This window comes from Cyphomyrmex costatus, unplaced genomic scaffold, assembly GCF_001594065.2.
Source record: "Cyphomyrmex costatus isolate MS0001 unplaced genomic scaffold, Ccosl1.0 scaffold100, whole genome shotgun sequence".
In the NCBI taxonomy this organism is placed as follows: Eukaryota; Metazoa; Arthropoda; class Insecta; order Hymenoptera; family Formicidae; genus Cyphomyrmex; species Cyphomyrmex costatus.
This window is the reverse complement of record NW_017274955.1, coordinates 1,694,101-1,707,711: the sequence shown is the minus strand read 5'-3', so window position 1 is coordinate 1,707,711 and position 13,611 is coordinate 1,694,101. Positions and strand designations below refer to the sequence as shown.

The 13,611-nt window shown below is 32.9% G+C and overlaps 1 protein-coding gene across 1 annotated transcript; it reads right to left on the bottom strand.

Moving 5' to 3' along the window:
- Positions 1-1,680: 1,680 nt before the first annotated feature.
- PAN2 (PAN2-PAN3 deadenylation complex catalytic subunit PAN2) lies at positions 1,681-12,271 on the bottom strand. The gene is made up of 21 exons (XM_018537767.1): positions 12,149-12,271; positions 11,001-11,188; positions 10,628-10,797; positions 10,444-10,564; positions 10,086-10,282; positions 9,781-9,994; positions 9,549-9,685; positions 9,011-9,157; positions 8,842-8,938; positions 6,647-6,892; positions 6,319-6,558; positions 5,782-6,028; positions 4,667-4,846; positions 4,142-4,308; positions 3,850-4,018; positions 3,243-3,777; positions 2,949-3,166; positions 2,675-2,804; positions 2,313-2,534; positions 1,978-2,239; positions 1,681-1,881 (listed from the first exon to the last, which is right to left on the bottom strand). The coding sequence occupies exons 1-21, from the start codon at positions 12,228-12,230 to the stop codon at positions 1,867-1,869; spliced, it is 3,984 nt and encodes a 1,327-aa protein (XP_018393269.1). The 5' UTR covers positions 12,231-12,271; the 3' UTR covers positions 1,681-1,866.
- Positions 12,272-13,611: the final 1,340 nt, after the last annotated feature.

Here is a 13,611-nt window from a genome sequence, read left to right as displayed (position 1 = left end):
TAAAAATGTAAAGGAATTTATTAATAGAGAAGCGACTCTAGAGAGTTTATGAAAATTGCACCTAGCTAGCAATGTATCCATCTTGTTGCTTGCTAAGTACGTGTTGCTACTAAAATTGCAGCAACTGAGTCATTATATATTGGCAACTTAATGCTTTCACAAGATATAACAACTTGATATAACAACTTTGAGTAGCAATTTGCCAACAATTTGTCAACAACTTTAAAATTGTCATCATCAAAATTCATACTATTGCCGTCATGTTGCCAAAATGATATACAGCATCACACAATGCTGTCATATTTCCGACAACGCAAACAACTAATATCGATGCAGCTATCTTGCCATTAACCTTCATGGATCAAAATGTAAATTATCTCAAAAGTATTAGGCTAAAACTAAACTTTGAAAATATTATAAATTTAAAAAGTTATAACTTTTTAAATAAAAAAACTCATTTTTCGAAGTTAACACGTTTACGATTCTTTTTAGTATTAAAATTAAAGTTTTCACTATAACGCCATTGTTTTATTTATTTTCTTAAAAGAAATTAAATATTATAATTTCAATGGAACTAATACTATTGATTTAGTGGTAACATTTCAAAAATAGTTCGGGCCATTTTAATTTAGAATAACCATTGTTTAATTCTTTTGAGATATAATTATGAAGGGTTAAACTACTGGTAGTACATATACACATTGTTGCCTGCACGTTGCTACAATGTCGGTATATTCAAAATCGTTGAAGACAAATCTACCTTGCACATGATGCAAATTACCAGAATCATATGCAATTTTATACAGATTTGTGCTGAGACACATTTTGCTTTCTGGGCAGTTAAAGTTAGGATCTGATGAGCTGTACGTTAAGTAGTAGAATCTTGCAATAATAAGCAGGAAAGCTGAGAGCGCTGACGCACACGTATCATATTTTTCCGTCCATAACCATCACGACTGACAGAGTGCAAATGCACCAGTAGTACCAACTTTTTTTTAAACTATTATATTTTACAATTTAATAAATTTTTGTTAGTCTTTTAAGTAAAGACATCATATAACATTCATGTGTGTGTATGTATATACATTAACAATTTCAGCTATACTGCTTTGTTCTTTGCCAATTTAAGATTCTAGTACTTATTGTTAACGTGTAGCTGATCGAATTCCCAATTTTAGTTACAATTTTCTCAAAAATTCTTTTTAACTTCTTTATTTTTAGTACTCAATTCTTTCGAATAAACTATTACTTACTTCATTTGATATTTCATATTTCGAGCCATTTGCTTGTGAATATTATATCGGGCAGTGCAAGATCGTTACTGCTCCTCAAAACGCTAATATGTTATTAGACAATATGTACAAATTCGTATTATGCTTAATTTCTACTTAAAATCACGATCAACAATTTTTTCATTCAATTCTTTTAACGAGCTATTCATGATTGGTCATCTACCAGTGTTAAAAAATATGTTGATCTGGCGTGTTACCATTGAATGAATTGTACATGTATATATTTTCGATATATGGATGCGACAATGATCTAATACGTGCAACAATAAGCGAAATTAACTATAATCTAAATGAATATCAATGTTTTCAAATCTGCAATTCTTTTAACTTCGTGATATTGCAATATGAAATCTCGAAAAATTCCGTCTAATATAATGTTACGTGTGCGTTGAGTAAATCTGTTTCCTGTGAATGATCAATAGGCGAGTCCATCTTTAACACTGGATTAAATGATACTGCGACGAATGCGAACAGCACTCGCTGAATACCTTTTGAACAATGATAATATTCATATTATCTAGTCATCATTATCGCTATTGATTTCATTATCTATATCATTGTATATATCCTCATATCAGCTATCGGGAACCTAAAATCAAATAATGTGTTTAAAGAAATAAATTTAACAAGACTTAACATGATATGATATTTAGTAATGTAAAAACGTAAAAATTTTCATTCTTACTTTCCATTGTAATTGGCTGCCCACTTCGTAAAGTTCTTTTAATGTTTCTGTCAATGTGCCAGAACTTTCCAGTTCTCTGTATCTGCAATACAATTCTAAAGCTGCTCGCGCATCTTCGGCTGAATCGTGAGTTTCAGACTGAATGTTTTTACCCAAAAAATGCCAGGTCAAAAAACGTAAGGAGACCATACGATGATGAGGTAAGTGAAACAACAAAACTGTATCTACTATTTGGTCCGGCGGTACTACTAAATTTATTACCCTACAAAGTTCACACATTTAAACAAAAAATATTATTGGCAAGCCGTCGTCGTAGATATCATGTAGTATTTTACCTGAAATCGTTTTTCAAGCCGTGCCCGACGAAGATTATGCCATTGTCCACTAAGAACCTCAACTTTTGATACGTCGACTTCAGAGTTGTGAGATGTTTGCTACTAAAATTCGCATCTAAATCACCTGGTTGGATTCCACTGAATTTTGTTAAGTAATCAACCACCTGTTCCTGAGTGCTTATATAATCGTCTATAAACGGTGTACCTTCCAAAGGACCTTGTCTACTCATTAAAAACAAGAAAATGTAAAGATTTAAAATAACTCGAATATTGTTATAGTAAGCGCATTTTTTTATCTAATCAGATCAAAATCTTTCCGTTTATGAAGCATTACTGTTTACATAGCAGTTCATAAAACATACCCGCGTATACAGGTTATTCGCGCGACCGACATATGGCTCGGCTTTATAGTTGACATCTTTCCATCGCTTCGTAGCTCGGATTCTTCCTGATTTAAGGTAACGAATTCTGCATCGATGCCTACCAACTCTCCTGCAATTACAATAATTCGAGTACACTAACGAGAATACAGGACAAGCTACATTAAAATTGTGCAATTAATTAATTTTCTCTCTTTTTCTTTTTCTCATATAAAGAACGAGAATATAAAGAGATGATTGCGATAGAGGAATCTACCTTTCTTAGGCATTTCGTCTGATGCTAGAGGAGTAAACGTAATTCCTCTAGTTCCACCACTGCGAGCAATACATTTATCTTCTCCAAATACATCGTACGTAAGAGGACTGACGAATTGTGTCGGTTCAGGAGCAGGTATCGCTGTGTAATGGAGTACACACGGCACTTTCCAATCGAGATTAAACCATACTGCTTCCTGAGGAGTTACTGGTTGTATACTGTAACAAATGTTACGTCGATAATAAATGATGTTAAAGCATGGACAATTTTTTTCCTAGACTTTAAAAAACTTACCAAAAATCATTAAAGATGTACCACTGCGATACGGCGTTACCTGCTGATCGTTCATGATAATTTGGTCCAACTCGTAACAATGCTACAATATTCCTCCGTTCCTCGTTAGTCTTATCGTCGATATAACAGACGACAGCACTGAGACCATACTGTATCCTTTGAGTATTATAAGAGATCTCCAGATTTGTATTTTTCACAGCTTCATCATCTTCCGTCATACTGCAATTTCCGATCTTCGACGCTAAACAATTTTCAACATTTTCTTCACCAATATTTCCAGAATTCTCAGAAATAACTTGTACTGTTTTGTCATCTTGACCGTTCTCCATCATGCTCGTTTGTATGAATATATCATTCAATTCGCTTCTTGGTTCGCTGATTTTTTTAACTGTCATCTCTCCGTTTTCTTCAAGAGATATCTCTATATTGTGGGGTATCCACGAATGCAAGTAATATAAATGACTAGGAGGTGATGTAACGGGCGCTGTCGACGAGGTAGATGGTGTGGAAAATGATGTTAATAATTTTTCTGTTTCTACACAGTAAAATATGATTAGTGTTAATTCAATGCGACGTATTTAATCTCTATATCAAAGTATTTATGTACCTGAATCGCGTCCAACATGTCTAAATCGACATCCAGTTCGCGTGCAATTGTTGCCATATCGACAAGGCTTCGTAGTAACAGGCACAGGACTCGAGTTGGGACTACTTTCTTTTCCCGTCAACACGTTTTGTACCACGATGTCCATTTGATTTTGCCAAAACGCCTTGTCCTGTAATAATTCGTTCTCTTTGGACGAACGTGTATATGCGTGTGTGTGAAGCATAATATGCGATTTTTGTACTTTGATTCTGCACATGCTACAATTGTACATCTAATCTGATATTGTAAGTACCTGTTGAGTATCTAAGCCACAATTTAGAGCCAGTATTTGAGGTAGTTTAGTCAATTGTCGAGACTGGAGAGTAGGTGTAAATTTCTGACAATTGTCACACCATGCGGGTGTAATTTTCTCAGGTCTTAAACTGCGGGCAAGAACATTTGTGAACGGTACCTCTTCAGCTAAAAAAGGTAAATCTTGTGTTCATCCGCGAGAATAAATGTGTGCATTGAGCTAAGATTGTACGAAAAATCAGATGAGCGTGTAGAATATTTGAACTCTACTATTTTTTGAACATTGTATCATAATCTTTATGGAATTTTGAGAATACTTAAAAAAAAATATAAAAATATATCTGTAAATATGTATATATATATATATATATATATCATATTATTAGACTACAATGTAGTTAATCTTCTCTATGCTTTAAAATATTCGAGAATGACTAAATATATATAAAGTAATTAATTTACACGCTAAACCCATTTTCCGTCCAGCCAAAGCGTTGGACATATATTGCTTGACAATAGCTCTTACAAGGATTAATTATTTCCGGATAAACTAAGTTACAAAGTAACATGATAGAATGTTTTGTAGCTTCTTGCCTACATTTGAGACAGCGATGTATGTGCATTTGTTCGGATCCAAATAGACGACTGATCTCTGTTTCATCATCTCGCACTTCACTCTCTTCGGCAGATTTTTTGGTGGTTTTGTCTACCCGTAATAAATACGCATTTGAAGATAAAATAAACGAATATTATTAACGATATCATTAGAATTGAGTATAAATATTTTCACTAAAGAAAAATATATGTAACGATTTTATCACAGTATATATCAGTAATGTGATACATATGCGTAATTTCGTACGTTTGTAATAACAATTTCAATGTTTCGGTTTATTTAAAATATTATATCTCGAACTTAGAAAGATCTTGACTTTTTCATTAAGTAATGCAAACTAGATATTGTTGAGATAATTTTGATTATTCTTTAAAATATGATTAGATAATTTGACACCTTAGTGTTGCATGTTATATTAATACTTTTAATGCATCGGTATTAATCACATATATTTTAAATCGCAGGATTTTATAATAATAATTAAACGTACATAATTATTATCATAATAAAATCCTGGAATTAAAAAAATATGTAATTTATATCGACATATATACACATATAAGTATAAAAGCAAAATCATGCAATTTTTTTAAAGTAAGATAGAAGGGACTAGCTGCTCTTCTTACTATAAAAACACATATATATATAATATAAAATAAAGCAATCTAAGGAGTAGCAAACATATAACTTATTGGTTTAATAAGATCAATAAAGATACATTCTAAAAAAAGTATATGCGTCGGCGTACATTAAGAAAGTTGCAGTTGTAAAATATCCTAGAAATGCAAGATCATATTAAAATCGGAAGGTAGCCTATTAAAATGAAAACAATGTTTCTGTATCGTTATAAAAAATTATAATTACAATTATACACAGTAGTCATATGGTATTTTCAGTCATCCCTTGCTCTTCGGATATAAACCGTTGCAACTTTAAAGCGAGTAAAAAATCAAATAAATCACATACAAATTGAAAAATAAACACAAAAGTGCCCAGTGCAAAGGTTACACATAAATTGTGTTTACCTTTCGATGTGATCCACATATATTTACCATCCTCCTCTTGCTTCCTCTTTTTTTTTCTCTCATCATCGTGACTTCTGTATCGAGAACCGAGATCCTCAAGGATGCTAGGAAAGTCCTGTTCGTTATAGATAAATGGAGGATATTTGGCATCTGATTTAAGTCGCGCTGCTTCCTCTTCTTTTTGCTGTCGCTTCCTAGTTTCCAGAATCTCGTAGTGAATTTGATGTAGAATGAATCTATTCCAGCTCTAATACAAAATTCAAACCATAATTGATCTTTTTGTCAATATATTAAATTTCTAAATATGTCATGCATGCGATTTTTGATGCAATTTTTAATAGAAATTTAAACGTTTAGTAAAAAGAGTACATTTTCGACAATATAAATTTATAAACATTTATATTAAATAAAGTTGTAAAAGTCTATTTTTTTTTCATTTCAAATAAATATATATTTTAAACATTCATCCTGACGTAAGCTATTAAAATGTGTAATTTGTATTTTTACGCTTGTTATTATATTTATTTATTATCATACTTGTATGAGCACTATTAAATTGATCTTTTTCTTCGATTCTATATCGTTCAGTATAAGTCCTAAAGCTGACGCTTCCCGTACTGTCCTAAAAGCTCTAAGGAAATTTGCAGCTTGGCAGGGAAAACCTCGTGATGTATCCAGCATGTGAAACAAGAATCCCAGTTCGCACGAAAGACAAAACTCTCGTTGGCATGAATGTGAGAGCAATGCTACCCTTACAGGTTCGCAGTAGTAAAGCAACTACAAAGCACGAACGTGTGTCTGATTTGTAATTTATTTTATTCATTATCCCGACTCATCTCGGGCACTATAGTTTTCTTGGGCTTACCTGCAGCATAGCATTGCAATAACTGTTAGGAAGTGTAGCCTCCAGGCCGCAAAAGCTGGTTCGATTATACTGATCGAAATCGAAATCATCGTAACCAAGCCGTGAGTATTTCAACTCAATTTTACGATAACGCTTAGGTATGGCTACAAAGGTGCCGTCATCTGTTTTAGACCGTGAGTCCCCCACGAAAGGCTTCGCGACTAAGCCACGTCGTGAAGACGTACCCGTCCCCAGATTGTACGGAATCTGCAAAAGAGGTATTATTTATTTTTATTCCACTATAAAAAACGTATCGGATATTTTTCGCCAAAACAGTTTCTATCTTATGGAATTTGCCATGCGTTATACGTGAGATATCACTGAGACAGTTTGTAAGTTTGGTGCACGATAGAGAATAGACTTTTGGATTGTGAAAAAATAAATAATACCTATAAATTAAAGAACGCGTTGTGGGAACTGAACCGATAATATGGCGCATCATATTAAAGTTACGCATACTGTTGTATATCATACAACCTTTATTATTTCACTCAAGTACAATTTCGAATATACATTTCATGCGGAACATATTTTACATGTAAATTTATTAATTAATCGCCTATCGAGATTGTTCATCGGAAATCATGAAACAAAAAGACAAAATGCAAACAATCACAAACACATTGCGCGAATTGCAAGAATGAAGGTAGTAAAATATCACACGATAAGCGCAATCAATAAGCTATAAGGGAACTGGAAATTTTGGCAGAAGGTATAATATATTAGAAACATTTTATTCATGTTTCTTCTTCTTTATGTCGGTCATTCTGTAAATGTCAATAGAAATAACTATAAAGGAAATTAAAACTTATACTATAGTGATATACGTATTTCAATGCACACGTTTTCCCTTACATGCTACTGTATTTGTTCTGCAAAGCAAAAAAGTAATAAGGCCTCAAACTTCGTTGATAATTAAATTGAAAATCCAAATTTTTAATTATGTAATATACTTCATTAGCAGTTCTTTAAAAAAATATTTTAGTATTATATTATATAGTAAGAAAAAAAATACATATACTATACACGTAATATTTAATGATAAAATTCGTCAATTATAAGTAACTTGTATATTTTTAATTATTTAAACAAATAATAAAAATATATTTAGAATTTAGTGCGTGCGCGAGTGCGCGCGCGATGCATTTATAAGCTACAGCATGGAGAGATTCTGTATTTTTATTACGTATATTATGTATTGCTTCTTTATATGTATAAATTTGTTGGCACATTGTTAACGATATAGGATATCTATAAGATTCAAATCTAAATAAAAAAACAAAACTATTTTATATTTAATATAAAACACAGACTTGTTTTGTTTCAGTGCTTGTCAAATCATAATTTTGTTTAACTTCATGTAATCAAAGTATCAAATAAAAATAAACAGATTCCTGTAAATGGTACTAACAAAAAAAAATATTTATTATAATACAAAAAAACTGATAGTACTTTCATTAATGTGATAATATAACGATATTAATTTCATATTAGTTGTCAAAATTACAATCATACTTTTTAATATTTTTTAACATTTTAAATATTGTTTAATTATGTATATAGAATAAACGATAAAAATTGATTATATATAAAACAAAATAACGAGAAAACAGATTTCAATATTTTATATGTGTAGTATAAATGATACAATTTGAAATTGTTAAATTTTTTGTATGCTATATTACTGTAAAATCAGTAGAATACATTGGACTAGTTTACGAAAATATATCACGTCTCTTTATAGGCTATAATAATTATCACCAAAGATTATCAGTCTTAATCACACATAGCAAGTTATGCTTTTTCTAAAAATTAAACACTTCAATACCACACATTGATCCTTAATTTTCATGTCAATAATATGTATATTGTTTTAATTGATCAATTTAATTCCTAGTGAAGCCTCAAAATCATGAAAGAACACATTTGTGTATTAATATACTTTTGAAATATATGTATGTATATTAATTCGGATAGTAATTTAATAACATACAAAAGCAATATTAAATTTGATATCAAGTCAAACAAAATAGATTTCAAAATTTGGTAAACAAAAATAGAAAAAATTATTAAGGATTTATGAACGGAATTTAAGATAATTTAAGAAGAGATGGAGGAGAATATTGTAATAGAGTGGGAGAATATTGTTTCCTCACTTGATTTCTGCGAAAAGCCTGAGGATTTGGCGCGTATCCTATTGTTCCCTGCATTTTCATTGTGCGCAAAATTTCGGGATCTATTGGTGGAGTTCTCCTGTAAAAGAATGAAAATCAAGTTACCTGTTTTTCAGTTGTATAAAAACTGAAATATACGGGAGAGACCTACCTATAAACTTTTTTCAAGTATTCTTCAGGCCAATCACTTAGAAATGGTTGATCTGAATATACCATTGGTATTGTACTATACGGCGTAACATCGTCATCAAAAGGAATCGATGGTAATGTCTCAATTGGATCGGCAAACTCCGTAGGCCTAAGCAAAATAAAAAATCCATACCTAATATATATTTTATTCTTTCTAATCTTTGTATTCATCTCCTAATTGTTCTAAGGGGGCATATACGTTTCAAAAAATCGATTTTTTCTTTAATGCATTTTTTGACAGTTTAAACCTTCAAAAATGTTGTCGTGAAACCGTTTCCTAAAATTCCAATAAGTAAAGAAGTTACAACACATTTTGCAAAATGTCCCATTTTTATAATTTGTCTCTTGGTCCTAAAAAAAATTCATGAAGAATGCCTTTTTTTGAGGCTCCAAACGTATATGTCCTCTTAATTTTATATATGTAACATAAATTATACGTGTCAATTACTTTAGTATATAAAAATTAATTTGGATCAAAATTGATTAAAATAATTACCAACCTAGAAAATGTATTAAATTGAGGTTCCGGGGTGTTAGTGGACATTAAATGTATAGAGCCCGCCAAATCTCCAAAGCAAAGACACTGAGATGTAGAAGCTACATCAAATGATAATATCGTCGCACCGCCAGTAGCAACCTAATAACATATGACACAATTTCTGTATTTATTCTCTATATCATCTATTTTAAAAAATTATTTTAAATTTTTTGTTCGTTTACATATAAATTTACCTGATATAAACAAGTCACTGAAGGTTGTACATTAGCATATATTGTATCAAGTAATTGCATTTGTCCAAGTGGCGATACCACTGCGAGCCGACTGGAATAACTTGGTAGGAACTTCAATAAAAGAGGATATACCATAGTTGTGACTGGACTTAATGCTCTCATTTGTCTCAGATCATAGGCCATTAAAAATCGATCGACGGTAAGACCCTGACGACTAAATAATATAATTCATAAATAATTATAATGTATGTGTGTTAAGTATAAAAAAATGATTAAAAACTTTCTAATATTATCTTATACCTCACCTGTTGCTAAATCCACATGTAACAAGATAATTTCCTTGAACATCAAAATCACTTAAGGAACCACTGTGTGTATCCAAAGTATGTTCTATTGATAATGTATTTGGATCCCTGAGATCTATTCTTCCTGCAGGATTACCAGCACATATAAGCCTACTATGTTGTCTCAATATCGCACAACCATTCTCATCTACATCCACCTACAAATAGCATAGGCCTAAATTTAATAATTTTCTCACATTATCTAGTAAACTTGCAGTTAAGCTTAACCACAAGTCAATAAAAAAATGAAAATCCAGGCCATAAAGCCATCGCATCTCGTACTCGGAATCAATTTAACATTTAGTTGATAGATTCTTACTAATCCAGTCTCTTTTCCTCTAGTAAGGTTAAAATCAATTATTTTATCCTGATGTCCGCCCATGAGTAGTCTAGCTGGAGAAATTTGCAACATACACTGCATGTCGTTCATATTCACCGACCTATAAGAATCTAGGTTTGCTCAAATTCATGGATAACATTGCTAATGTAAAATGTAAACATACGTATGAGTAAATATAGGTATGCCTCTCCGTAACTGGCATCTCAATTGACTCTGAGACAATACTAAGATACCCTCATCTATAGTATGAATCTGTCGTATCTCCTGCGTTGCATGGACTTGAAAAGAGGTATATTTTTGTAAACCAGGCCCATAGTAGGATGTTACGTGACCCTACAATAAATTGTTATTAAATTATAATAGATATTGATATAATAAATAAAAAATTTAAGCCTGTCTCTCCCATTTTTGGCTGAACTTTTGCACCAGTTCATCTTTTTTCCTTTAATCTTCTGGAGAGAAAAGAGGAAAATAAACTGGTGCAAAAGTTCAGTTAAAAAATCTTTTGATATAAATAAATAGTATCAATAATATACCCCTTGATTTCCCATCCACATAAGTTCTTCGATCGTGTCGAAAGTGGCAGTGGAAACTCCAAATCTATCTCCGCCATCAGCGAGCAATGTTCTAGTTTCATGAAATTCAGCCCCGGAAAAGTCTTCTCCAAACTGCTCTGTCGCACGTACGTATTCACCTCCAGGTACGACATAATTACAATCGTCCCCTGGAATGAGAATTAATCAGTCAAAAGTTGTATATCTTTCTTTTATGCACATAATTCCAAAAGCAGAAAGATATTTCTTTCTTACTATATAACGCAGTTTAGCAACATTTTCTTTTTATTTGCAATTGACATAAATAATTAAATACAAATATAAAATGTAAAATAATAATTTAAATATTTTGACAATTTGTAAATTTTTATGTAACTTAAATTCTTATCAAAATGCGATGAAGTTATCTGTAAAGGCAATTTCTAAAAATAAGCCATGCAAGTGATAAAAAAATACAAAATACATACATGCTCTTCAAGAGTATATATGCATAGATATAGATTACAAATATCCAAAACAATTTTTTTTACGTAAGCAAAGGTTGTATATTTACTCATTTACGACATACAGAAAACACAGAAAATTTTCTAGAAAATAAGTTTGAATGTTTTAAATCACAAAAATTTTGTAATACTAACGTTAAAAAGCACAACTTTGGTGTAATAACTAAATTGTGAAGCAATAAAAAAAGTATGTTTCTTCTTTATTTCTTTACTCTTTTTCTGCAAGATAATAAAAATAACAATTTTTTAATTATGTCGTTATTGTGAGCAAATAAGCAATATATATACAAGGTAGAATATCAAGAAACAATTAAGCCGTTTTTGCTTCAAGGGTTTTCGTATCACTGGATTAAAGCTTGGAGATAATAAAAAACGATCTTCGCGCTCGTGCATGTTGGAGAAACAGCTGATGCCAGCTGATATTCTTGGCGGTACTCCGCACGTAAACGTTCGAAAGCAAATGAATGTCGTGGAAAGTAGAAGCGGACGCGATGCGAGGAACAGTTGAAGGTCAAGCGCAGATAGAGTAATGCATGCGGCGAAGAAATTCCGGCGCTCTTCCACCGAAGGCGGCTCTCCCGCGCTTCTTGGCGCGTGACGCGGATCCGTGACAAACAGGGTACTTACAAAGCAGATCTTGTTCCTCTTCGCAGTTGACGTGATCAGGTTCTATCGAGGAATCGAAGAGATCCAACACTGGATAGTCCATGATGCGCACGGTAGTTCTCTTCACACTACGTCGTTGCGAGACATCGGAGCGACATGAGGTTGACACGAGAATTGCGTCCCAATAATAATGATCGGTCTCTTAACATGCTACACCGCAGAGGTACGCGGCGCACACAGTCACACACGCACGGCGAAACAGACGGACACAAGCACGTTAGTCGTCCTGGTAACTGTGCAACAAGCGAAACACTTTGTGCACTACTATGCTATTGCGAGCTGCTGACATGAAAAGCTCAATGTTCAAAAATAAGTACATCGTAACGTAACACCTTTTGTCGATCGTGTTTGTTGCGTTTCCGGGAAAACTGCGCTTTTCGCAGCTTCTCGCAGTTTGTTGAGATGCGATTTAATTCATGATTGCGTGCTTACACAGATTTCGCGGAACAGATACAGATTGGAAACCTAGGCCCATATTCTGTATACATCTACTGACAGTTGTCAATATCGTTAAGTAACGATAGCCAATATAAATCTCACTTTTCTCCTAGAACAGTACTTGCCATTGGGCACGTTGAGCGGACTCAACAGTTGAGTGAGCGCTCGTTGTTATTTATTCTTCCAGATCTAAAATTCTGATTGGATGATCTAAAAGAATACACCAATAACAGCGAGTCTGCTCATTTCCTCCAGCCAATCACGAAGTTGGTCACGTGATCAAGTTGGCGATCTCTTTACCAGAGAGAATCAAGGGAGAGTGGAGCGGATAGTGTTCTCTCTTCTGATTGGTTCCGGCATTTATAGTTCTACTTCCGCAAATGTTCATGTATTTAGTATTGTATTAGGGGCTACGCAGAATAAAAGGAACAGAGAATAAGAATTTCAACCTATCAGAAATCATATACTGTGGAATAAACAGTGTGTATTCCATAGTACATGATTTCTGATAGGTTGAAATTCTTATTCTCTGTTCCCTATTCCTTTTATTCTGCGCAGCCTTAAAGTGAGATACTCATAGAACAGGCTGACCGATGTGACGGTTAGTGACAGCTTTTGTCAACTTTAACGCTTAGGGTCTCTTTCACCAACGCCGATTAACTTAATCGACGATTAGTCCATTGGAATTGACCAATCGCATTTATCATTTAGTTTTGACGACAGACGCGATTGGTGAAAGAAGCCTTTAATATCTCGGACAATAAATGGCGACTTCCGGTGCATCCGCTCCACTCTTTTGATTCTCTCTGGGATACATGGTCCTCTCTTTCTATCTTATGGAAAAGATAGGAAAAGTGGGGGTAACTAGCAATCACAGTATTTACTAGCAATCCAGAGGTATATAGTCAAAGGTATATATAATTAGCCTCTTTTTCAGTTGATGCTAGTATACGCGAAGGAATTTTGCAATTAGAAAACTGGCATGA

What these genes read in the sequence shown, in the direction of transcription:
- PAN2 (XM_018537767.1), bottom strand. Translation starts at nt 12,230, where the DNA reads ATGGACTATCCAGTGTTGGATCTCTTCGATTCCTCGATAGAACCTGAT. An exon ending in TCCGGAAATAATTAATCCTT is followed by an intron (nt 4,309 to 4,666) that starts GTAAGAGCTATT and finishes TACCTTTTTTAG; the next exon opens with CTGAAGAGGTACCGTTCACA. An exon ending in GGCTTGAAAAACGATTTCAG is followed by an intron (nt 2,240 to 2,312) that starts GTAAAATACTAC and finishes TGAACTTTGTAG; the next exon opens with GGTAATAAATTTAGTAGTAC.